The sequence below is a fragment of the Salvelinus fontinalis genome, chromosome 33 (assembly GCF_029448725.1).
Source record: "Salvelinus fontinalis isolate EN_2023a chromosome 33, ASM2944872v1, whole genome shotgun sequence".
NCBI classification, from domain to species: Eukaryota; Metazoa; Chordata; class Actinopteri; order Salmoniformes; family Salmonidae; genus Salvelinus; species Salvelinus fontinalis.
The window spans coordinates 4969545-4995797 of NC_074697.1; the positions used below are offsets into that span (position 1 = coordinate 4969545).

Genomic DNA, 26253 nt, shown 5'->3' on the forward strand with positions numbered 1-26253 from the left:
GTGCGAACAATGTACATTACTGTGTGTGTGTGTGTGTGTGTGTGTGTGTGTGTGTGTGTGTGTGTGTGTGTGTGTGTGTGTGTGTGTGTGTGTGTGTGTGTGTGTGTGTGTGTGTGTGTGTGTGTGTGAGAGTGAGAGTGAGAGTGAGTGTGTTTGTTTTGTGCTACTAGGATGAGACTGAGGCTTCGCCAAAGTAGGTTACAGTGTTAATCACATCGTTTCCAGGGGCGACAGTAACCGAGGGAGCACAGTGTTCCTACGGTAACAACATCACTTCCTTTCCAGACATCTGTTATCGCTCTTTCTCTCTCTACCTATCCCTTCGTCTTTCACCCTAAGCTTCTTGTTCTTCCTCTCTGTCCCTGTTCCTCAAGCCAAAGCTTACAAATACAGTATACAGTGCATTCAGAAGGTATTCAGACCACTTTCATTTATCCACATTTTGTTACGTTACGGCCTTATTCTAAAATGGATTAAATTTAATAAAAAATCCTCGTCAATCTACACACAATACCCCATAATGACAAACCAAAACAGGTTTTTATACATTTTAGCAAATCTTCTACAAAAAAAAAATATATATATATCTTATTTACATAAGCATTGTGTCGAGGCACAGATCTGGGAAAGGGTAACATTTATCCAGCATTGAAGGTCCCCAAGAACACAGTGGCCTCCATCATTCTTAAATGGAAGAAGTTTGGAACCACCAAGACTCTTCCCAGAGCTGGCCGCCCGACCAAACTGAGCAATCGGGGGAGAAGGGCCTTGGTCCGGGAGGTGACCAAGAACCCGATGGTCACTCCGACAGAGCTCCAGAGTTCCTCTGTGGAGATGGGAGAACCTTCCAGAAGGACAACCATCTCTGCAGCACTCCACCAATCAGGCCTTTATGTTAGAGTGACCAGATGGAAACCACTCCTCAGTAAAAGGCAAATGACAGCCCACTTGGAGTTTACCAAAAGGGACTTAAATGACTCTCAGACGATGAGAAACAAGCTTGTCTGGTCTGATGAAATCAAGATTGAACTCTTTGGCCTCAATGCTAAGTGTCACTTCTGGAGTAAACCTGGCATCATCCCGTGAGGTGAAGCTTGGTGGTGGCAGCATCATGCTGTGGGGATGTTTTTCAGTGGCAGTGACTGGGAGACTAGTCAGGATTGAGGGAAAGATGAATGGAGAAAAGTACAGAGAGATTTGATGAAAACCTGCTCTAGAGCACTCAGGACCTCAGACTGGGGTGAAGGTTCACGTTCCAACAGGACAACGACCCTAAGCACACAGCCAATATAGCGCAGGAGTGGCTTCGGAACAAGTCTCTGAATGTCCTCCTGACACATAACAAAATGTGGAAAAAGTCAAGGAGTCAGAATACTTTTAGAAGGCACTGTAGAGTGGTATAATTGTTTCTGTGTATATAAAAAAGTATGTGGACACCCCTTCAAATTAGTGGATTCAGCTATTTCAGCCACACCGCTGCACAGTCATGCAATCTCCATAGACAAACATTGGCAGTAGAATGGCCTTACTGAAAGCTCAGTGAATTACAATGTGGCACTGTCATAGGATGCCACCTTTCCAACAAGTCAGTTCATCAAATGTCTGCCCTGCTAGAGCTGCCTTGGTCAACTGTAAGTGCTGTTAGTGTGAAGTGGAAACGTCTAGGAGCAACAATGGCTCAGCCGCGAAGTGGTAGGTCACACAAGCTCACATAATGGGACCCACATAATTTGACCCAGTGCTAATGCACGTAACGTGTCAAAATCATCTGTTCTCGGTTGCAACACTCACTACCGAGTTCCAAACTACCTCTGGAAACAATTTTTGTACAAGAACTGTTAGTCTGGAGCTTCATAAAATGGGTTTCCATGGCAGAGCAGCCACCCACAAGCTTAAGATCACCATGTGCAATGTCAAGCGTTGGATGGAGTGGTGTAAAGCTCACCACCATTGAACTCTGGAGCAGTGGAAACACGTTCTCTGGAGTGATGAACCACGCTTCACCATCTGGCAGTCTGACGGACAAATCTGTGTTTGGAGGATGCCAGGAGAACGCTACCTGCCCCAAAGCAAAGTGCCAACTGTAAAGTTTGGTGGAGGAGGAATAAATGTTCGACGAGCAGGTGTCCACATACTTTTGGTCTTGTAGTGTCTATAAAAAATATTTTTTAAACATGGAGATGTAGCTACGTGTTTCATTTACTTACCACCTCACTAAGTTCAGAACGTTGACTTCTAACATATTGGCCGTTCACAGAATATACACATAGAAATGCAACGTGACGGACAGTGAGATCCTCATCATGTACAGCTCTATACAGTGAAACTCTAGTCAAGGTGATCTATCTCTGTGTTCTGGCTGTGGCCCAGATTCTTTTTGGCCCTGAAATAGAGCGCACCTGTGTGTGATCATCATTCAGGTCCTGAGCTACCCAACTGTGATATCATCATCAATTGCCTGTTGACTGACTCAGCACATTCTCATCCCTGCTCTAAATTCTACACAACACCAGCTGTAGTCCGCCCAACATTCTGAAGTTTTAACGTTCCATAGTTCTGTAGTGTTGTACAGAGGGCGGGTGGGATGACGTGGAAAATACTTCATCTCTTCTCTTTCTTCTTTCTCTTTTCTCTTTCTTCATCTCCCTAATTAAGCAATACTTTGGTGCAAGAGGACACATTTGCAAGACATAGAGAACACCCTCAGAGGTCAGGCCAAGGTTGTGAGGCCAAGGTTGTGAGGCCAAGGTCAGGCCAAGGTTGTGAGGCCAAGGTTGTGGGGCCAAGGTTAGTCCAAGGTTGTGAGGTCAAGGTTGTGGGGCCAAGGTCAGTCCAAGGTTGTGAGGCCAAGGTTGTGGGGCCAAGGTCAGTCCAAGGTTGTGAGGTCAAGGTCAGTCCAAGATTGTGAGGCCAAGGTCAGTCCAAGGTTGTGAGGTCAAGGACAGACCAAGGTTGTGAGGCCTAAGGTTGTGAGGCCTAAGGTTTTGAGGCCTAAGGTTGTAGGGCATTCACTCACTGCTCTAGAATGTAGTGAAATTCCGGTACATTTGAGAGGGTGCCACTAAATGAATGTCTAAACTTAGTTTTCTTTAGCCTATGTCATAATTACTCACATAGAATTAATCATAAAATTGTTCTCTACAGTATTAGAAACTTCATATATTTGTACTTGACAGTGTTGATGAAATAAGAACATTAGTTTGCTGTGACTGTTGATAGTTTAGACTGCGCCGCTCTTGGTTGTATCTTTTCCATATTTGTTCTCGATTCGGTCTTACGTAGCAACATTTTTAATGGCGTTTTTTTTCATTGGATAAAAGTAGAGATTCAGAGCTAGAAAATGTTATTTGATACACTACAGTTGAGGAACAATGGGAAAGTAATTCTGCTTTGAATCAATCAATCAAATGTATTTATTAAGCCCTTTTTACATCAGCCAATGTCACAACGTGCTGTACAGAAACCCAGCCTAAAACCCCAAACAGCAAGCAATGCAGATGTAGAAGCACGGTGGCTAGGACAAACTCTATAGAAAGGCCAAAACCTAGGAAGAAACCTAGAGAGGATCCAGGCTCTGAGGGGTGGCCAGTCCTCTTCTGGATGTGACGGGTGGAGATTACAACAGAACATGGCCAAGATGTTCAAATGTTCATAAATGACCAGCAGGGTAAGATAATAATAATCACAGTGGTTGTAGAGGGTGCAACAGGTCAGCACCTCAGGAGTAAATGTCAGTTGGCTTTTCATAGCCACTCATTCAGAGTTAGAGTCAGCAGGTGCGGTAGAGAGAAAGAGTCTAAAACAGCAGGTCCGGGACAAGGTAGCACGTCCAGTGAACAGGTCAGGGTTCCATAGCTGCAGGCAGCACAGTTGAAACTGGAGCAGCATCATGACCAGGTGGACTGGGGACAGCAAGGAGTCATCAGGCCAGGTAGTCCTGAGGCATGGTCCTAGGGCTCAGGTCCTCCAAGATAAGAGAGAGAGAAAGAGGGAGAGAGAAGAAGGCAGATAATTAGAGGGAGCATACTTAAATTCACACAGGACACCGGATAAGACATGAGAAATACTCCTCATATAACAGACTGACCCTAGCCCCCCGTCAGATAAACTTTTGCAGTATGAATACTGGAGGCTGAGACAGGAGGGGTCGGGAGACACTGTGACCCTGTTCGACGATACCCCCCGGAAAGGGCCAAACAGGCAGGATATACTGTAACCCCACCCACTTTGCTAAGGCACAGCCCCCACACCTCTAGAGGGATATCTTCAACCACCAACCTACTACCCTGAGACAAGGCCGAGTATAGCCCACGAAGACCTCCTCCACGGCACGAACCCGAGGGGGGCGCCAACCCAGACAGGAAGATAACGTAAGTGACTCAACCCACTCAAGAGACTCACCTATCCTAGGGACGGCATGGAAGAGCACGAGTAAACCAATGACTTAGCCCCCGTAATAGGGTTAGAGGCAGAGAATCCCAGTGGAGAGAGGGGATCCGGCCTGGCAGAGACAGCAAGGGCGGTCCGTTGCTCCAGTGCATTTCTGTTCACCGTCACACACCTGGGCCAGACTACACTCAATCATAGGACCTACTGAAGAGATGAGACTTCAATAAAACCTTAAAGGTCGAGAACGAGTCTGTGTCTCTCACATGGATAGGCATACCATTCAATAAAAATGGAGCTCTATTGGAGAAATCCCTGCCTCCAGCTGTTTGCTTAGAAATTCTAGGGATAGTAAGGAGGCCTGCGTCTTGTGACCGTAGCGTACGTATAGGTATGTACGGCAGGACCACATCAGAAAGATAGGTAGGAGCAAGCCCATGTAATGCTTTGTAGGTCAGCAGTAAAACCTTGAAATCAGCCCTAGCCTTAACAGGAAGCCAGTGTAGAGAAGCTAGCACTGGAGTAATATGATAACAATTTTGGGTTCTAGTCAAGATTCTAGCAGCCGTGTTTAGCACTAACTGAAGTTTATCCGGAAAGTAGAGCATTGCAGTAGTCTAATCTAGAAGTGACCAAAGCATAGATACATTTTTCTGCATCATTTTTTTAACAGAATGTTTCTGATTTTTGCAATGTTACGAAGATGGAAAAAAGCTGTCCTTGAAACAGTCTTGATATGTTCGTCAAAAGAGAGATCAGGGTCCAGAGTAACGCCAAGGTTCTTCACAGTTTTTTTGAGATGACTCTACAACCATCAAGATTAATTGTCAGATCCAACAGAAGATCTCTTTGTTTCTTGGGACCTAGACCTAGCATCTCTGTGTTGTCCGAGTATAAAAGTAAAACATTAGCCGCCATCCACTTCCCTTTGTCTGAAACACAGGCTTCCAGGGAGAGCAATTTTGGGGCTTCACCATATTTCATTGAAATATATGTAACGATGTCCGCTGAGAGTCGGGAAGCAAGTTCAGGAAGTGAGTGTATTAAAAATAAACACAACATAATAAGAAATAAGAAACGAGGACAACGCACAGACATGAAACTGAAACAGAAACAATAACACCTGGGGAAGGAACCAAAGGGAGTGACATATATAAGGAAGGTAATCAGGGAAGTGATGGAGTCCAGGTGAGTCTGATGACGCGCAGGTGCATGTAACGATGGTGACAGGTGTGCGCCATAATGAGCAGCCTGGTGACCTAGAGGCCAGAGAGGGAGCACACGTGATAATAAACAGCTGTGTCTTGTCCGCATAGCAGTGAAAGTTAACATTATTTTTCTGAATGTCATCACCAAGAGGAAAAATATATAGTGAAAACAATAGTGGTCCTAAAACGGAACCGTGAGGAACACCAACATTTACAGTTGATTTGTCAGAAGACAAAACATCAACAGAGACAAACTGATATCTTTCCAACAGACTAGATCTAAACCAGGCCAGAACTTACCTGTGTAGACCAATTTGGGTTTCCAATCTCTCTAAAAGAATGTGGTGATCGATGGTATCAAAAGCAACACTAAGGTCTAGGAGCACGAGGAAAGACGATGTGCCTTGGTCTGATGCCATTAACCTTTCATGAGTATCTACCCCGGATCCGGGAGCACCCCCCACCCCCCCACACTGATTAGCAACGCTAGCATAGCGTCACAATTAAATAGTAGCATCTAAATATCATTAAATCACAAGTCCAAGACACCTAATGAAAGATACAGATCTTGTGAATAAAGTCACCATTTCAGATTTTTAAAATGTTTTACAGGGAAGACAAAATATGTAAATCTATTAGCTAACCATGTTAGCAAAAGACACCCTTTTTCTTTGTCCACCATTTTTTCTCAACACCAGTAGCTATCACCAATTCGGCTAAACTAAGATATTGATAGCCACTAACCAAGAAAAACCTCATCAGATGACAGTCTGATAACATATTTATGGTATAGGATAGGTTTTGTTAGAAAAATTTGCATATTTCAGGTATAAATCATAGTTTGCCATTGCAGCCAGCATCACAAATCTCACCAAAGCTCCTAGAATTACTACAGACAGCAACCTGTATTACCAATTTACTCATCATAAAACATTTCTTAAAAATACACAGCACATAGCAATGGACAGACACAGATCTTGTGAATTCAGACAACATTTCAGATTTTCTAAGTGTTTTACGGCGAAAACACAATAAATCGTTATATTAGCATACCACATACGCAAACGTTACCCGAGCACTGATTCTAGCCAAAGAGAGCGATATCATATCATCGCCAAAATACACTGCTCAAAAAAATAAAGGGAACACTTAAACAACACAATGTAACTCCAAGTCAATCACACTTCTGTGAAATGAAACTGTCCACTTAGGAAGCAACACTGATTGACAGTAAATTTCACATGCTGTTGTGCAAATGGAATAGACAAAAGGTGGAAATTATAGGCAATTAGCAAGACACCCCCCAAAACAGGAGTGATTCTGCAGGTGGTGACCACAGACCACTTCTCAGTTCCTATGCTTCCTGGCTGATGTTTTGGTCACTTTAAATGCTGGCGGTGCTCTCACTCTAGTGGTAGCATGAGACGGAGTCTACAACCCACACAAGTGGCTCAGGTAGTGCAGTTCATCCAGGATGGCACATCAATGCGAACTGTGGCAAAAATGGTTTGCTGTCTCTGTCAGCGTAGTGTCCAGAGCATGCAGACGCTACCAGAAGACAGGCCAGTACATCAGGAGACGTGGAGGAGGCCGTAGGAGGGAAACAACCCAGCAGCAGGACCGGTACCTCCGCCTTAGTGCAAGGAGGTGCACTGCCAGAGCCCTGCAAAATGACCTCCGGCAGGCCACAAATGTGCATCGACAGTTGTCGCAGTGACATCATAAATATTATATTGAAAAAGTTACTTGCATAGTGGAGTCTTTTGTTTAGAGATGTAGCTAGCTAACATTAAGATATAACTAGCAAGGCAAATGGCACTGAGATACAAATAATATTACTACACAGATCATACACGTAACGTTAGCTAGCTATCTAATAGTACACTTTAACTTGAAATGAAAATGACTTTCTGACAAAATTAGAAGCGTGAAATATCTGAAAATGTACAGTGGTTCCTCCTTTAAAAGTTGCGTCATATTGCGGCACACCTTGCGTGCTGCCGCAGCATTCTGTGGTACGCCATTTAATTCTCAGCCATTTTACTTGTTACTGCCCTGACCTTTAAGATCCTTTAATTTCTGTATTTGATTAGGTCAGGGTGTTATTAAGGTGGGCATTCTAGTTTTTAATTTCTAGGTTGGCCTAGTATGGTTCCCAATCAGAGGCAGCTGTCTACCGTTGTCTCTGATTGGGGATCATATTTAGGCAGCCTTTTCCCACCTGTTGTTTGTGGGATCTTGTGTTTTTGTATAGTTGCCTTAGGCACTGCATTACTGCATGTTTGGTATTTTCTTTGTTGTTTTGGTTGTAAGTAAGTCACTATTAAATATAATGTTGAACTCTACGCACGCTGTGCCTTGGTCCACTCATTTCAACAATCGTGACAGTTACTGCAAGTCTTTACTAGTTTGACCACCAGAGGGCATCTTTGAGAAGCATTTGATAGTATTCCGTATTGGCATTACCAGAGAATGTAAATCCTTTTTTTGTAATAACATAGTTTATGGGATTGATTTGAAGAAATTTGGATGAATTCATTTGATTAATACTATGGTGTTTCTATTAAGAGAAAAACTAAAAACGAAACCCTCAGAGTTTTCGTTAGGATGGAATGGAAAATATGGCGCTGTACAACGTGATTGTCGGGAGTAGGCTACAGGATTGGAGGATTCTATATTGTTTGCCTTCATTAGACAACTCTGTTCCAATATTTCTGTAAATCAGTGATATTTATTCCCATAGTAATTCATTATGGATCCATAACTAAATCAAGATCTTCATTTTGAAAGAGTCCCATGTTACTACTGTATGTATTGTAGCCTACTAAACAAATAAACACAATTTGTTAATAAAATAATGATAAAAAAATACTCTTTCAAAATGCAGATGTTGATTTAGTTATGGATCCATAATGAATGACCTGAGGGTTTCGTTTTTCATGGAATTGAAAGACCAAAAGTTTGGACACACCTACTCATTCCAGGATTTTTATTTTGACTAATTTCTACATTGTAGAATAATAGTGAAAACATCACAACTACGAAATAACACCAGTATCCCGCGTGCCCTGCATTCTGTAGTACAGACATGGCCTGCTTTCCCTTATGTAAGGAATTAGGCACTTTCCCATGTTTACAACAGTAGTATTGTAGACTGCACAGTAGCCTAATAAACAGTTTATACAATAATGGTTAAAAAAATTATGTACCTAATTCCTTACATACCTATCTTATCCGTATATATGGAAACATGGATGGATGCTTCTTCCTTTCTACCACGGATACCATGGTTGCCCTTAGTTTGAATCTGGAGCCATCTGTGTTCTCTTTCCGACTCATTCTGCATATTTGCTATCAAACGGCAGAATTTTCTCCATCATACTCTAATTCCAATGATTTCAAATCTCGGGCCTGCATAAAGTGGAGAGCAACACTTATGCAGTCCTACTATGTGATATCTTTCAAAAAGGCTGCGTTAGAAAGGATTACCTACACATATTGACCAGCTCATATTATAGACAGAAGTGGGCTATATGGCAGACCAATCCAAAATCATATCTCGGCATGTGCAACCCACTCATTATCTCAGCCAATCAGGGCTAGCGGGAAGGATGCTAACTTTTTCCATGGCTAAACCAACTAGACTCGGAATTTAACAATGTTATTGGTATTTACAGATGGCATACAAGTTTGTTATTAAGGTACATGAAAGTTCACATGTTCCAGAATGCATTTCTGCCAAAAAAAATTCATTTTGATAGAAAAACAAAGTTTAACTTCTTATGGCTGCAAGCCCGACGTCGGTACACTTATGACAACAGCCAGCTCAAATGCAGGGCGCAAAATTCAAAATATATATTTTTTAAATATTTAACTTTCACACGTTAACAAGTCCAATACAGCAAATGAAAGGTACACATCTTGTGAATCCAGCCAACATGTCCGATTTTTAAAATGTTTTACAGCGAAAACAGCACGTATATTTATGTTAGCTCACCACCAAATACAAAAAAAGGGCAGACATTTTTCACAGCACAGGTAGCATGCACAAAGCCAACCTAACTAACCAAGAACCAACCAAACTAACCAACAAACAACTTCATCAGATGACAGTCTTATAACACGTTATACAATAAATCTATGTTTTGTTCGAAAAATGTGCATATTTCAGGTATAAATCATAGTTTACATTGCAGCTACAATCAGAAATTGCACCGAAAGCAGCCATAATAATTACAGACACCAACACCAAATACCTAATTACTCATCATAAAGCATTTCTGAAAAATACAGTGTACAGCAAATGAAAGACAGGCATCTTGTGATTCCAGCCAATATTTCCGATTTATTAAGTGTTTTACAGCGAAAACACAATATAGCGTTATATTAGCTTACCACAATAGCCAGAAAGACAAGCCATTTCCCAGTAGCAAAAGTTAGCGATCGTAACAAACCAGTAAAATATATATATTTTTTGACTAACCTTGATATTCTTCATCAGATGACAGTCCTATAACATCAGGTTATACATACACTTATGTTTTGTTCGAAAATGTGCATATTTAGAGCTGAAATCAGTGGTTACACATTGTGCTAACTTAGCTACTTTTTCCACAATGTCTAAACAGCAACAATATTTTTCTGACACGTTTTCTGACACACATATTCTGACCAAATAGCTATTCATAAACATAACAAAAAAATACATGTTGTATAGGAAATGATAGATCCATTATTTCTTAATGAAATCCAGTGTTAGAATTCTAAAAAATAACTTCATTACGACATCCAGCTTCGGTATAGCTGAGTACCCCAAAGTTGGGCGCCGGCGACTAGTTCACATGCACGACAGATATATGAAATAGCATCATAAAATGTTTCTTACTTTTAGTGATCTTCCATCAGAATGTTGGACAAGGTGTCCTTTGTCAAGAACAATCGTTGTTTGGATTTAGAACGTTCATTTTCCCTCTTGAATTAGCAAGCGCACTTGCCAAGTGGCACAAAGCTCTCCATGTCAACAAACGGAAGAGAACGGAACACGGCAAAACTCACGAAAAATGTTCAATAATCTGATGAAACTATATTGAAAAAACATACTTTACGATGATATGGTCACATGTATCAAATAAAATCAAAGCCGGAGATATTAGTCGCCTATAACGGCAGCTAAACAGAAGGAAAATCCATGTCCCCTTTCGCGCTCTCCAGAAAACAGGAAATGGGCGGACACATCATACAAAGAGCTTGTATTCCACTTCAGACCAAGATAAACACAAAATTTCTTCTCTCACCGCCTCTTGACATCCAGGGGAAGGTGTATGAAGTGCACCTATACTAATACGTATCATGTCCATGTATAAGCAGGAAGTAGAACAGAGCATCGATTTCAGACTTTCCACTTCCTGGTCAGGAAGTTTGTGCCAAATGAGTTCTGTTTGACTCACAGATATAATTCAAACGGTTTTAGAAACTAGAGAGTGTTTTCTATCCAATAGTAATAATAATATGCATATTGTACGAGCAAGAATTGAGTACGAGGCCGTTTGAAATGGGCACCTTTAATCAGAGCTACTCAATATTGCCCCTGCAGCCATAAAAAGTTAAGTTCAAATGGCGCTCCTGTGAAGTAGGGACGCGAGTCAGGACCCTGAAACTAATTCAGTCTGTTAGCTTTGTCAATGAATATATAAACTCAGCAAAAAAAGAAACGTCCTCTCACTGTCAACTGCAGTTATTTTCAGCAAACTCAACATGTGTAAATATTTGAATGAACATCACAAAAAAACTTAGACATAAACTGAACAAGTTCCACAGACATGTGACTAGCACAAATGGAATAATGAACAAAGGGGTGGGTCAAAATCAAAAGTAACAGTCAGTGTCTGGTTTGGCCACCAGCTGCATTAAGTACTGCAGTGCATCTCCTCCTCAGGGACTGCACCAGATTTGCCAGTTCTTGCTGTGAGATGTTACCCTACTCTTCCCCCAAGGCACCTGCAAGTTCCCTGACATTTATGGGGGCAATGGCCCTAGCCCTCACCCTCTGATCCAACAGGGCCCAGACGTGCTCGATGGGATTGAGATCCGGGCTCTTCGCTGAGCATGGCAGAACACTGACATTCCTGTCTTGCAGGAAATCACGCAAAGAATGAGCAGTATGGCTGGTGGCATTGTCATGCTGGAGGGTCATGTCAGGATGAGCCTGCAGGAAGGGTACCACATGAGGGAGGAGGATTTCTTCACCTGTAACACACAGCGTTGAGACTCTCCACATCCAAACCGATCCCGCTCCAGAGTACAGGCCTCGGTGTAAAGCTCATTCCTTCGATGATAAATGCAAATCCAACCATCACCCCTGGTGAGACAAAACCGCGACTCGTCAGTGAAGAGCACTTTTTACCAGTCCTGTCTGGTCCAGCGACGGTGGGTTTGTGCCCATAGGCGATGTTGTTGCCGGTGATGTCTGGTGAGGACCTGCCTTACAGCAGGCCTACAAGCCCTCAGTCCAGCCTCTCTCAGTCTATTGCTGACAGTCTGAGCACTGATGGAGGGATTGTGCTTTCCTGGTGTAACTCGGGCAGTTGTTGCCATCCTGTACCTGTCATGCAGGTGTGATGTTCAGATGTACCGATCCTGTGCAGTTGTTGTTACACGTGGTCTGCCACTGCGAGGACAATCAGCTGTCCATCCTGTCTCCCTGTAGCGCTGTCGTAGGCATCTCACAGAACAGACATAGCAATTTATTGCCCTGGCCACATCTGCAGTCCTCATGCCTCCTTGCAGTCCTCATGCCTCCTTGCAGCATGCCTAAGTCACGTTCACCCTGAGCATCTTTCTTTTGGTGTTTTTCAGAGTCAGTAGAAAGGCCTCTTTAGTGTCTTAAGTTTTCATAGCTGTGACCTTAATTGCCTACCGTCTGTAAGCTGTTAGTGTCTTAACGACCGTTCCACAGGTGCATGTTCATTAATTGTTTATGGTTCATTGAACAAGCATGGGAAACAGTGTTTAAACCCTTTACAATGAAGATCTGTGAAGTTATTTGGATTTGTACTAATTATCTTTGAAAGACAGGGTCCTGAAAAAGGGACGTTTATATATACTGTATATAGGCTCAATTTTGTTTTGTTTTCCGCAGAATTCATTTACAAAAAGCCCATGTGGTCACTCGTGAACCTGCAGCCAATAGCTAGCTTGTCAGTTGACGTTTGAAGTTAGCGCCTTTCTGCCCACGGAGCAGTGACAGAGTTCTATTGAGCATTGACCACTTTTTGACCTTGGCCGTAATGACATTCTGTTCACTCTAATCATGCTAAATTATCTGAGCAAATCGTTTACCTTTTGAACTGTATATGGTAGAAGCATAGTGGTTGGAGAGTTGTTTTTCTGAGGCAATTCACTGCTGAATGAATATAAACATTTAATCAAATAATAATTTCAGGTTGTTAGGCCATCGTTGTAATGCCAGCGTTACATTGTTTTCATACAAGAGAACATTGTGTTACAGTGTCATTGGAAAAGCAGGTCAAACATCTCTAGTGTCCTGAAGAAGGTGAAGAAGGTGAACACATTGTAATGCAGTGTCCAGGTCAAACTGAGCTTCTAAATAACGAGTGTCTGATGAGTTGTAGTGTGTGTCTGGGCATGCTTGTTCTTTTCTATTTAGTCATGTGTCATTCACCTGTCAACCCAGTTGATATGGCTTGTCAGGAAGTTGACATGACAGGTCTGAGACCAGAACTGAGACCTGATTGACTCCACCAGTCATTGATTGGTCATGGCAGGGTTCTACTGCTCTGTTATTGGTCACAGGCGGGTTCTACAGGTCTGTGTTTGGTTGGGGTGAGTTTAAAACGGTGAGATTTTATTTCATCTGTCTGATGGGCAATGTCACAGAACGTCAGGAACACTCAGCGTCATCCGGCTGGCCATTACACAAGATGACACAAAACCAGAGGAGAGACACACAAACTGAGGCAAGGACATCACTTCCTGTTGGCCAGATGAACAGACAGACAGAGAGACAGACAGAGAGACAGACAGAGAGACAGACAGACAAACAGACAGTCTCTCTGTTTCCTTGGCTCTTGCTGTTAAGGAACTTATCAAAGTAAGGCTTATTCTACTGCCATTAACCAGCTGTCTCTTGGTCTCACACACACACACACACACACACACACACACACACACACACACACACACACACACACACACACACACACACACACACACACACACACACACACACACACACACACACACACACACACACACACACACACACACACACACACATACACACATACACATACACATACACATACACATACACACCAAGCTCAGCCCAGCTGTCCTACTATCTTGATCTGAGTTGATTCATTAACAACATCAAGTAACAGCTGTATGTTTCTCTCCTCAGGAACCTGGGAAAGTCAGGACTTAGAGTGTCGTGTTTGGGACTGGGTAAGTACATTCACCTTTTACAAACCACCACTCAACTAGCTCTCACAGACTCACGTCAGAGTTATAGACCTTCATCCATCTTTCTCAAACGTCAGGTTTTGATGTTGTTGCAAACGTCAAATTTCGAAGTGTTTAAGGATGAGTTCAGGTATTAACTCTGCATTGTTAAGGTACAGGTTAAAACTTCTTTAAGGCTAGGGGGCACTATTTTCAAGTCCGGATGAAAAGCGTGCTCAAAGTAAACTGTCTGCTACTCAGGCCCAGAAGCTAGGATATGCATATAATTTGGTATTGGATAGAAAACACTTTAAAGTTTCTAAAACTGTTAAAATTATTTCTATGAGTATAACAGAACTTATTTGGCAGGCGAAACCCTGAGGACAACCCATCCAGGAAACTAAAGATTTTGAGGTCACTCTCTTTTCAATTGGTTTTCTATGGGGAGCTAGATTTCTAAGGCACTTGCTTGGAGTTCCTATTGCTTCCACTGGATTTCAACAGTCCTTAGAAATTGGTTGATGTTTTCCCTTTGAGAAATGAAGAAGTAGGGCTGTTCAGAACGAGGGTCGAGTCTAGTGTACTGTTGTGGTTGGGGCACACCACCTGAAAGCTCGCTCCACTTAAATTGTATCGATTATTTACGTAAAAAAATACCTAAAGTTATCCTGTTTGGGCTGCAAGCTGAATATTGAAAAAACTGGAAAATGTGTGCACATTTTCAAACGGCCTCCTAAGAAACTTTTTATTTTCCAATATGCATATATTTACTACTGTTGGATAGATAACAGTCTATAGTTTCTAAAAAGGTTTGAATTGTTTCTCTAAGTCGAACAGAAATATTTTTACAGCCATTTTCCCAGCCGAATTGAGATTTCCAAAATGCGATGTGTCTCTTTAAGACCTTCTCTATAAAAGGCCATTTGACTTAGGACCATAGAAACACGTCACACGCCTTCGTCAGGCTGTAATGCGGAAGTGAGAATTGAAAGGAGTCGAATATCTCGTCCATGGACTGAATAACACACCTTCTTGTGAGACCTGCGCAGTTAAAAAAAAATTCCGGGCGCGAAGCAGAATTTGGTCTCGGCTTCTGGAACAAGGTAGATAACGGTGAATATGATCTCTGACTACGATATTATTTGATACATGTCACAAAATCATCCTAAAGTATGTTTTTTCAATATACTTTAATTATATTATTGCAATTTATTCTGGACTTTAGATGTGATACGACGGAAGAATTTTTTGAAGAAACGCTGAGTAGCGCCGCAATGCTATTGTGCTTGCTAACCAAAGAGGGAAATAATTCGTTCTGGAACCCAACTAAAGACTCTACTGGACATTGGACCCCGTTACAACATTCTGATGGAATATCAACAAAGATAAGACCCAATTTGGGATGCTTTTTCATATATCTGTTGAGCTGTGCTGTGCTAACTGGGCTAACTGTGCTAGGCTAGCGCTTGACCAATGCTAGTGCTGACTTATGCTAGCTTATGTTGTTAGCTAATATAACGATATATTGTGTTTTCGCTGTAAAACACTTCAAAAATCGGAAATGTTGGCTTTATTCACACGATATCTGTCTTTCATTAGCTATCCACCATATGTTTTTCTGAAATGTTTTATGAGGTGTAATTAGTAGCCGACGTTGGTGTATGTATTTTCTCTGGCTACTCCCGTCTGGATTCAGACTCTAGCTATGTGTTAGCATTTATGGTAGCATCAATGTAAAACTGATTTATAGCTAAAATATGCACTTTTTATGAACAAAACATAGATTTATTGTGTAACATGTTATATGACTGTCATCTGAGGTAGTTTTTTCTGGGCTCTTTAGGTTGGTTTTAGTTTATTTCGGTTGGCTTGTGCATGCTACTTGAATCATAATTCATACATCATAATCATATCCATACGTGTCTGTCCACTTTTGTATTTGGTGGTGAGCTAACATAAATATATGTGGTGTTTTCTCTGTAAAACATTTAAAAAATTGGACATGTTGGCTGGATTGACAAGATGTTTATCTTACAAATGCTGTATTGGACTTGTTAATGTGTAAAAGTTAAATATTTTTAAAAAATAGATTTTGAATTTCGCGCCCTGCAGCTGTTGTCATTTTCGTCCGATTTCGGGCTTGCAGCCCAAACAGGTTCAATTAGGAAAGTTGTTTGAAATGTTTGGATCAAGATTACAGGTAATTTATTAGATATTTTGTAGTCATGTTGCGCGAGTTGGAACCGGTGTATTTTCAGAATCAAACGCGCCAAATAAATGTACATTTTGGGGATATAACGACAGAATTAATCGAACAAAAGGACCATTTGTGATGTTTAATGGACATATTGGAGTGCCAACAGAAGAAGATCTTCAAAGGTAAGGCATGCATTATGCATTATGTTATTTCTGACTTTTGTGTTGTGCCTGGCGGGTTGAATTATGATTTTCATGTGCATGTTAGATGGGGGGCTGTCCTCAGATAATAGCATGGTTTGCTTCCGCAATAAAGCCTTTTTGAAATCTGGCACTGTGGCTGGATTAACGAGAATTCTATCTATCTATATATATATATATATATATATATATATATTATAATCATGCAATCACAAGTGAAATATACCAAAAACATAGTTTAGCTTGTTGTTAATCCACCTATCCGGTCAGATTTTGAAAATATGCTTTACAGCGAAATAAATTCAAGCTTTTGTGAGTGTATCAATCAATGCTACAACAGTTAGGCTTATATTAGCTTGGTTAGCTTGGTCACGAAAGTCAGAAAAGCAATAAAATTAATCGCTTACCTTTGATAATCTTCGGATGTTTGCAGTCACAAAACTCCCAGTTACACAACAAATGTTATTTTTGTTCGATACATATTACTTTTATAACAAAAAAACGCCATTTTGGTTGCGCGTTATGTTCAGAAAACCAAAACCTTGTTCTGTTCAAATTCAAAAAAGTATCCGTAATGGTCGTAGAAACATGTCAAATGTTTTTTATAATCAATCCTCAGGTTGTTTTTAACAAACATAATCGATAATATTTCAACCGGACCGTAACCTATTCAATAAGAGAGAAAAAGAAAATGGAGAGCTAACCATTTCACGCGCTTGATTTAATCAGAGCACACCTGACTAGTTTTGAAAAATCTTGCTCATTTTTCAAAAGAAACTATGTATAAAGCCTGGTCACAGCCTGAGGAAGCTGGTTGATACCCCTTTAAATGGAAGAAAGACAGGCCAGGAAACACAGATAAAAATAATAATAATCGCTTCCGGGTTAGATTTTCACCTGCAGAATCAGTTTTGTAAACTTTGGAGTGTTTTCTATCCTAATCTGTAAATGTCATGCATATTCTACGATCTGGGAGAGAGAGAGAAAGATGGAGGTAGAGAGAGAGAGATGGAGGTAGAGAGAGAGAGAGATGGAGGTAGAAAGTGAGCGAGATGGAGGTAGAGAGAGAGAGAGAGGGAGAGATGGAGGTACAGAGAGAGAGAGATGGAGGTAGAGAGAGAGAGAGATGGAGGTAGAGAGAGAGATGGAGATAGAGAGAGAGAGAGAGAGATGGAGGTAGAGAGAGAGATGGAGAGAGAGAGAGAGGGAGAGATGGAGGTGGAGAGAGAGAGAGAGAGAGAGAGAGAGAGAGAGAGAGAGAGAGAGAGAGAGAGAGAGAGAGAGAGAGAGAGAGAGAGAGAGAGAGAGAGAGAGAGAGAGAGAGAGAGAGAGAGATGGAGGTAGAGTTTATCAGGGGTGGCTGGTCTGACAGGACAAGGTTACTTGGAGTGGGAGTAAGGAGGGATGGGTGTCTGAGTCAGACTGGTCAGGTGGTCTGTCGTTGCAAAGATAAGGTCAGTCTCATTCCACCTGGCAGCCTCCCACTGTGCCACACACACACAGACACACACTTCCCACTGTGCCATTGTGCCACTGTGCCCTGGGCTGGATTTGCGTGACATATACTGCCTGAGATGGGACAGCAAGGCAGGGGACGACAGGGGGTAGGACAAGGGGGAGACGTTGCCAAACTGGGTCTCTGTTAGGAAGCAATGCCAAAATGTGTATTTAGGCAGGTGGAGATTGTGTGTGTGTGTGTGTGTGTGTGTGTGTGTGTTTGCGCGTGTGCGTGTGTGTGTGTGTGTGTTTTTGAGTCCTCCTGCCACTGAGCATTAGTGAACAGGTTGCCTCATCACCCTAACAATAGGTCAGGTCACACAGAGTGACAATTATACAACAGTTAGGTTTTAACCACAGTCTGTCACGCAACAATGCTATCAACATAATATACACACAGTCATACTCTTTACTATCAAACTCACACACAGTCATACTCTTTACTATCAATCTCACACAGAGTTTTGATTAGATTTATAATTTATTGCTCTCACATGCTCATTTTTGTCCTTTAAGATCCAAGGATGTGCTACCTTTTTGTAGCATTTCTGGCAATGCTAACATGTTTTCTGACGAATCTAGGAGTTATAACACCAGGTCAGTTGCTCGGCAACAACACACCTGCTTGTGATGTGTATGGAACAAACCTAGACTACAGTATTTAGCTAGCTATATGGTGGTGTTCAAGCTGAGGTTAATCAATAAACGCATGCAGATATTTTGATTAGCTAGGTAGCTAACTAGCTAATGTTACCTAGCTAACGTTAGCTTGCTTCTACGAATTCCAGCAGCTAGCCTCCGTAGCTAGCTAACACCAGTCAACAGAAAGCTATGTAGCTAAAGAACAGGCAAATAAAGGTAGCTCGCCAATAAATGTGCTATTTTTTTTTTTATTACCGAGATAGCTAGCTACCTGACTACTTAACAAACGTAACTTTATACCAGTCAGATGAGAGCTAATGTTGAGTAACTATCTAACCAACAAACAGGCTACCTAACTATATTTTGCCAAGTAATGTTTTTCATAGAAGGTTGAAGTCATCGTGTGTAAACTGCTGATCTAGAGACTTGCGTGTAATCGAGCACAAACATGCACAAATAAGATAGCGAACGTCCTTGGCTGCTATGATATCTAGGTCATTTGTAGCTGAAGTTTTGTATTCCAGGGTTTAGAGCACATATCCAATTTCAGATTGGTAAATATGCCTATCATTTCTTTGAAGAGTTTTGTAATTGTCTCATGACTTTGTATTTTGCAGGTGTTTCTCAGCAGTTTGCCGTTTGTATCAGGAGCTATCAAAATGACTCTTGACGATCCACAGGCTGATGCAGGCTTTCTTGTTCAACCTCAGTGCGACCAGACCTGATTCCACTACTCAGCTGGAGACCGTGAATAGTAGAATCAGGCGTGGTAGAAACTGGGCTTGAACAAGAAAGCCTGCATAAACATGTAGCTTGTCAAGAGCCATTGTGGCCAACTCTGAATTGTATTTACAAAGTTAACTACAGCTAATGAATGTACACTACCGTTCAAAAGTTTGGGGTCACTTAGAAATGTAATTGATTTTGAAAGAAAAGCAATTTTTTTTGTCCATTAAAATAACATCAAATTGATCAGAAATACAGTGTAGACATTGTTAATGTTGTAAATGACTATTGTAGCTGGAAACAGATGATTTTTAATGGAATATCTTCATAGGCGTACAGAGGCCGATTATCAGCAACCATCACTCCTGTGTTCCAATGGCACGTTGTGTTAGCTAATCAAAGTTTATCATTTTAAAAGACTAATTGATCATTAGAAAACCCTTTTGCAATTATGTTAGCACAGCTGAAAACTGTTGTCCTGAATAAAGAAGCAATAAAACTGGCCTTCTTTAGACTAGTTGATTGACGTCACTTCCTGTTGAATCTGCAGACGTGTTGCTGTGCGTATTGTTGCTGTGCGATTTGCTGCGAACTTTACTTTACTTTGCTAGCTGACAACTTTACGTTTTTTGTTTTGTTTCTGTTTTTAATTACCGTTTATATTTTTAGTTTTTCCATCGCAACTTTTTTCCCTCATTCAACCTTTTCACTCCGGACGCTTTATCTGGACATGGTTCGTCAACACCTTCAACAACCGAAGCTAAGTAGTAACATTAACATGATGTCTTCTAATTGCAGTCGCTGTACTCATAATATACAGGAGAACGATCGCCTTAAGGCGAAAATAGTTGTGCTGCAAGCCCAGCTTCAGACGCAATCGTTAGGCAAGGGTATTTTCAGTGTAGGAAAGGAAGAAACAGCGTCTGTGCCACCAGTAAGTACAGATAGTAACGTTAGTATAAATCCCCCCGCACAGTCCCCGCAGCCGGACAACTTTCTCATGGCTTCTGGAGGGAAATGCTGTTGGAATGCTCAACCGGTGTCGCTCATTCAGCCGACAGAAACTTTCAACCGGTTTTCCCCATTATGTAGCGAGTCGGAGTCTGAGTCTGAGTCTTCTCTTGTCTCTACTCCTCCCGTTACGGGGTCTGAGACGCCGAAGGCTCCCACCGTTAGCTCTGACAAATTGAAAACCCTAGTCATTGGCGACTCCATTACCCGCAGTATTAGACTTAAAACGAATCACCCAGCGATCATACACTGTTTACCAGGGGGCAGGGCTACCGACGTTAAGGCTAATCTTAAGATGGTGCTGGCTAAAGCTAAATCTGGCGAGTGTAGAGAGTATAGAGATATTGTTATCCACGTCGGCACCAACGATGTTAGGATGAAACAGTCAGAGGTCACCAAGTGCAACATAGCTTCAGCGTGTAAATCAGCTAGAAAGATGTGTCGGCATCGAGTAATTGTCTCTGGCCCCCTCCCAGTTAGGGGGAGTGACGAGCTCTACAGCAGAGTCTCAGCACTCAATCGCTGGTTGAAAACTGTTTTCTGCCCCTCCCAAAAGATAGAATTTGTAGATAATTGGCCCTCTTTCTGGGACTCACCCACAAACAGGACCAAGCCTGACCTGCTAAGGAGTGACGGACTCCATCCTACCTGGAGGGGTGCTCTCATCTTATCTACCAACATAGATAGGGCTCTAACTCCTTTAGCCCCACAATGAAATATGGTGCAGGCCAGGCAGCAGGCTGTTAGCCAACCTGCCAGCTTAGTGGAGTCTGCCAATAGCACAGTCAGTGTAGTCAGCTCAGCCATACCCATTGAGACTGTGTCTGTGCCTCGACCTAGGTTGGGCAAAACTAAACATGGCGGTGTTCGCCTTAGCAATCTTATTAGGATAAAGACCTCCTCCATTCCTGCCATTATTGAAAGAGATCGTGATACCTCACATCTCAAAATAGGGTTACTTAATGTTAGATCCCTCACTTCAAAGGCAGTCATAGTCAATGAACTAATCACTGATCATAATCTTGATGTGATTGGCCTGACTGAAACATGGCTTAAGCCTGATGAATTTACTGTGTTAAATGAGGCCTCACCTCCTGGTTACACTAGTGACCATATCCCCCGTGCATCCCGCAAAGGCGGAGGTGTTGCTAACATCTACAATAGCAAATTTCAATTTACAAAAAAAAAAATGGCGTTTTCGTCTTTTGAGCTTCTAGTCATGAAATCTATGCAGCCTACTCAATCACTTTTTATAGCTACTGTTTACAGGCCTCCTGGGCCATATACAGCGTTCCTCTCTGAGTTTCCTGAATTCCTATCAGACCTTGTAGTCATAGCAGATCATATTCTAATTTTTGGTGATTTTAATATTCACATGGAGAAGTCCACAGACCCACTCCAAAAGTCTTTCGGAGCCATCATCGACTCAGTGGGTTTTGTCCAACATGTCTCTGGACCTACTCACTGCCACAGTCATACTCTGGACCTAGTTTTGTCCCATGGAATAAATGTTGTAGATCTTAATGTTTTTCCACATAATCCTGGACTATCGGACCACCATTTTATTACGTTTGCAATCGCAACAAATAATCTGCTCAGACCCCAACCAAGGAGCATCAAAAGTCGTGCTATAAATTCTCAGACAACACAAAAATTCCTTGATGCCCTTCCAGACTCCTTCTGCCTACCCAAGGACGTCAGAGGACAAAAATCAGTTAACCACTTAACTGAGGAACTCAATTTAACCTTGCGCAATACCCTAGATGCAGTTGCACCCCTAAAAACGAAAAACATTTGTCATAAGAAACTAGCTCCCTGGTATACAGAAAATACCCGAGCTTTGAAGCAAGCTTCCAGGAAATTGGAACGGAAATGGCGCCACACAAAACTGGAAGTCTTCCGACTAGCTTGGAAAGACAGTACCGTGCAGTACCGAAGAGCCCTCACTGCTGCTCGATCATCCTACTTTTCCAACTTAATCGAGGAAAATAAGAACAATCCAAAATTTCTTTTTGATACTGTTGCAAAGCTAACTAAAAAGCAGCATTCCCCAAGAGAGGATGGCTTTCACTTCAGCAGTAATAAATTCATGAACTTCTTTGAGGAAAAGATCATGACCATTAGAAAGCAAATTACGGACTCCTCTTTGAATCTGCGTATTCCTCCAGGGCTTAGCTGTCCTGGATCTGCACAGCTCTGCGAGGGCCTGGGATCGGGAGAGACACTTAAGTGTTTTAGTACTATATCTCTTGACACAATGATGAAAATAATCATGGCCTCTAAACCTTCAAGCTGCATACTGGATCCTATTCCTACTAAACTGCTGAAGGAGCTGCTTCCTGTGCTTGGCCCTCCTATGTTGAACATAATAAACAGCTCTCTATCCACCGGATGTGTACCAAACTCACTAAAAGTGGCAGTGATAAAGCCTCTCTTGAAAAAGCCAAACCTTGACCCGGAAAATATAAAAAACTATCGGCCTATATCGAATCTTCCATTCCTCTCAAAAATTTTAGAAAAAGCTGTTGCGCAGCAACTCACTGCCTTTCTGAAGACAAACAATGTATACGAAATGCTTCAGTCTGGTTTTAGACCCCATCATAGCACTGAGACTGCACTTGTGAAGGTGGTAAATGACCTTTTAATGGCGTCAGACCGAGGCTCTGCATCTGTCCTCGTGCTACTAGACCTTAGTGCTGCCTTTGACACCATCGATCACCACATTCTTTTGGAGAGACTGGAAACCCAAATTGGTCTACACGGACAAGTTCTGGCCTGGTTTAGATCTTACCTGTCGGAAAGATATCAGTTTGTCTCTGTGAATGGTCTGTCCTCTGACAAATCAACTGTACATTTCGGTGTTCCTCAAGGTTCCGTTTTAGGACCACTATTGTTTTCACTATATATTTTACCTCTTGGGGATGTTATTCGAAAACATAATGTTAACTTTCACTGCTATGCGGATGACACACAGCTGTACATTTCAATGAAACATGGTGAAGCCCCAAAATTGCCCTCGCTAGAAGCCTGTGTTTCAGACATAAGGAAGTGGATGGCTGAAAACTTTCTACTTTTAAACTCGGACAAAACAGAGATGCTTGTTCTAGGTCCCAAGAAACAAAGAGATCTTCTGTTAAATCTGACAATTCATCTTGATGGTTGTAAAGTCGTCTCAAATAAAACTGTGAAGAACCTCGGCGTTACTCTTGACCCTGATCTCTCTTTTGACGAACATATCAAGACTGTTTCAAGGACAGCTTTTTTCCATCTACGTAACATTGCAAAAATCAGAAATTTTCTGTCCAAAAATGATGCAGAAAAATTAATCCATGCATTTGTTACTTCTAGGTTAGACTACTGCAATGCTCTACTTTCCGGCTACCCGGATAAAGCACTAAATAAACTTCAGTTAGTGCTAAATACGGCTGCTAGAATCCTGACTAGAACCAAGAAATTTGATCATATTACTCCAGTGCTAGCTTCCCTACACTGGCTTCCCGTTAAGGCAAGGGCTGATTTCAAGGTTTTACTGTTAACCTTTAAAGCGTTACATGGGCTTGCTCCTACCTATCTTTCCGAGTTGGTCCTGCCGTACATACCTACACGTACGCTACGGTCACAAGACGCAGGCCTCCTAATTGTCCCTAAAATTTCTAAGCAAACAGCTGGAGGCAGGGCTTTCTCCTATAGATCTCCATTTTTATGGAACAGTCTGCCTACCCATGTGAGAGACGCAGACTCAGTCTCAACCTTTAAGTCTTTACTGAAGACTTATCTCTTCAGTAGGTCATATGATTGAGTGTAGTCTGGCCCAGGAGTGTGAAGGTGAACGGAAAGGCTCTGGAGCAACGAACCGCCCTTGCTGTCTCTCCAGGGCCGGTTCCCCTCTCTCCACTGGGATTCTCTGCCTCTAACCCTGTTACTGGGGCTGAGTCACTGGCTTGCTGGTGCTCTTTCATGCCGTCCCTAGGAGGGGTGCGTCACTTGAGTGGGTTGAGTTACTGACGTGAACTTCCTGTCTGGGTTGGCGCCCCCCCTTGGTTTGTGCTGTGGTGGAGACCTTTGTGGGCTATACTCGGCCTTGTCTCAGGATTGTAAGTTGGTGGTTGAGGATATCCCTCTAGTGGTGTGGGGGCTGTGCTTTGGCAGAGTGGGTGGGGTTATATCCTTCCTGTTTGGCCCTGTCCGGGGGTTTCTTCGGATGGGGCCACAGTGTCTCCTGACCGCTCCTGTCTCAGCCTCCAGTATTTATGCTGCAGTAGTTTATGTGTCGGGGGGCTAGGGTCAGTTGGTTATACCTGGAATACTTCTCCTGCCTTATCCAGTGTCCTGTGTGAATTTAAGTATGCTCTCTCTAATTCTCTCGTTCTCTCTTTCTCTCTGAGAACCTGAGCCCTAGGACCATACGTCAGGACTACCGGGCATGCTGACACCTTGCTGTCCCCAGTCCGCCCGGCCTTGCTGTTATTCCAGTTTCAACTGTTTCTGCCTGCGGTTACGAAACCCCTACCTGTCCCAGACCTGCTGTTTTCAACTCTTAATGATCGGCTATGAAAAGCCAACTGAGATTTATTCCTGATTATTATTTGACCATGCTTGTCATTTATGAACATTTTGAAAATCTTGGCTCTCTCTAATTTTCTCCTTCTCTCTTTCTCTCGGAGGACCTGAGCCCTAGGACCATACGTCGGGACTACCGGCCGTGGTGACTCCTTGCTGCCCCCAGTCCGCCTGGCCTTGCTGCTATTCCAGTTTCAACTCTTCTGCCTGCGGTTATGGAACCCCTACCTGTCCCAGACCTGCTGTTTTCAACTCTTAATGATCGGCTATGAAAAGCCAACTGAGATTTATTCCTGATTATTATTTGACCATGCTTGTCATTTATGAACATTTTGAAAATCTTGGCTCTCTCTAATTTTCTCCTTCTCTCTTTCTTTCTCTCGGAGGACCTGGGCCCTAGGACCATGCATCGGGACTGCCGCCCGTGGTGACTCCTTGCTGTCCCCAGTCCGCCTGGCCTTGCTGCTATTCCAGTTTCAGCTGTTCTGCCTGCGGTTATGGAACCGCCACCTGTCCCAGACCTGTTGTTTTTCAACTCTTAATGATCAGCTATGAAAAGCCAACTGAAAATTATTCATGATTATTATTTGACCATGCTTGTCACTTATGAACATTTTTGAACATCTTGGCATAGTTCTGTTATAATCTCCACCCGGCACAGCCAGAAGAGGACTGGCCACCCCTCATAGCCTGGTTCCTCTCTAGGTTTCTTCCTAGGTTTTGGCCTTTCTAGGGAGTTTTTCCTAGCCACCGTGCTTCTACACCTGCATTCTAGCTGTTTGGGGTTTTAGGCTGGGTTTCTGTACAGCACTTCGAGATATTATCTGATGTACGAAGGGCTATATAAAATAAAATTGATTGATTGATCTGGAGCATCAGCATTTGTGGGTTTGATTACAGGCTCAAAATGGCCAGAAACAAAGACCTTTCTTCTGAAACTTGTCAGTCTATTCTTGTTCTGAGAATTGAAGGCTATTCCATGATAGAAAATGCCAAGAAACGGAAGATCTCGTACAACGCTGTATGCTACTCCCTTCACAGAACAGCGCAAACTGTCTCTAACTAGAATAGAAAGAGTGGGAGGCCCGGTGCACAACTGAGCAAGAGGACAAGTACATTAGAGTGTCTAGTTTGAGAAACAGATGCCTCACAAGTCATCAATTGGCAGCTTCATTAAATAGTACCCGCAAAACACCAGTCTCAACGTCGACAGTGAAGAGTCGACTCCAGGATGCTGGCCTTCTAGGCAGAGTTGCAAAGAAAATTGACGTATCTCAGACTGGCCAATAAAAAGAAAAGATTAAGATGTGCAAAAGAACACAGACACTGGACAGAGGAACTCTGCCTAGAAGGCCAGCATCCCGGA

At 42.4% G+C, this 26253-nt stretch overlaps 1 protein-coding gene across 2 annotated transcripts in view; it reads left to right on the forward strand.

Annotated features, from left to right (window-relative positions):
• The window catches only part of kcnab1a (potassium voltage-gated channel subfamily A regulatory beta subunit 1a), a 192796-nt gene that overhangs the window by 111828 nt on the left and 54715 nt on the right, over positions 1–26253 (forward strand). For both annotated transcript variants that reach the window (XM_055895049.1, XM_055895050.1), the window contains exon 2: positions 14014–14057. In XM_055895049.1, coding sequence (XP_055751024.1) covers positions 14014–14057 — 44 coding nt within the window. The remainder of the gene's footprint in view (positions 1–14013; positions 14058–26253) is intronic.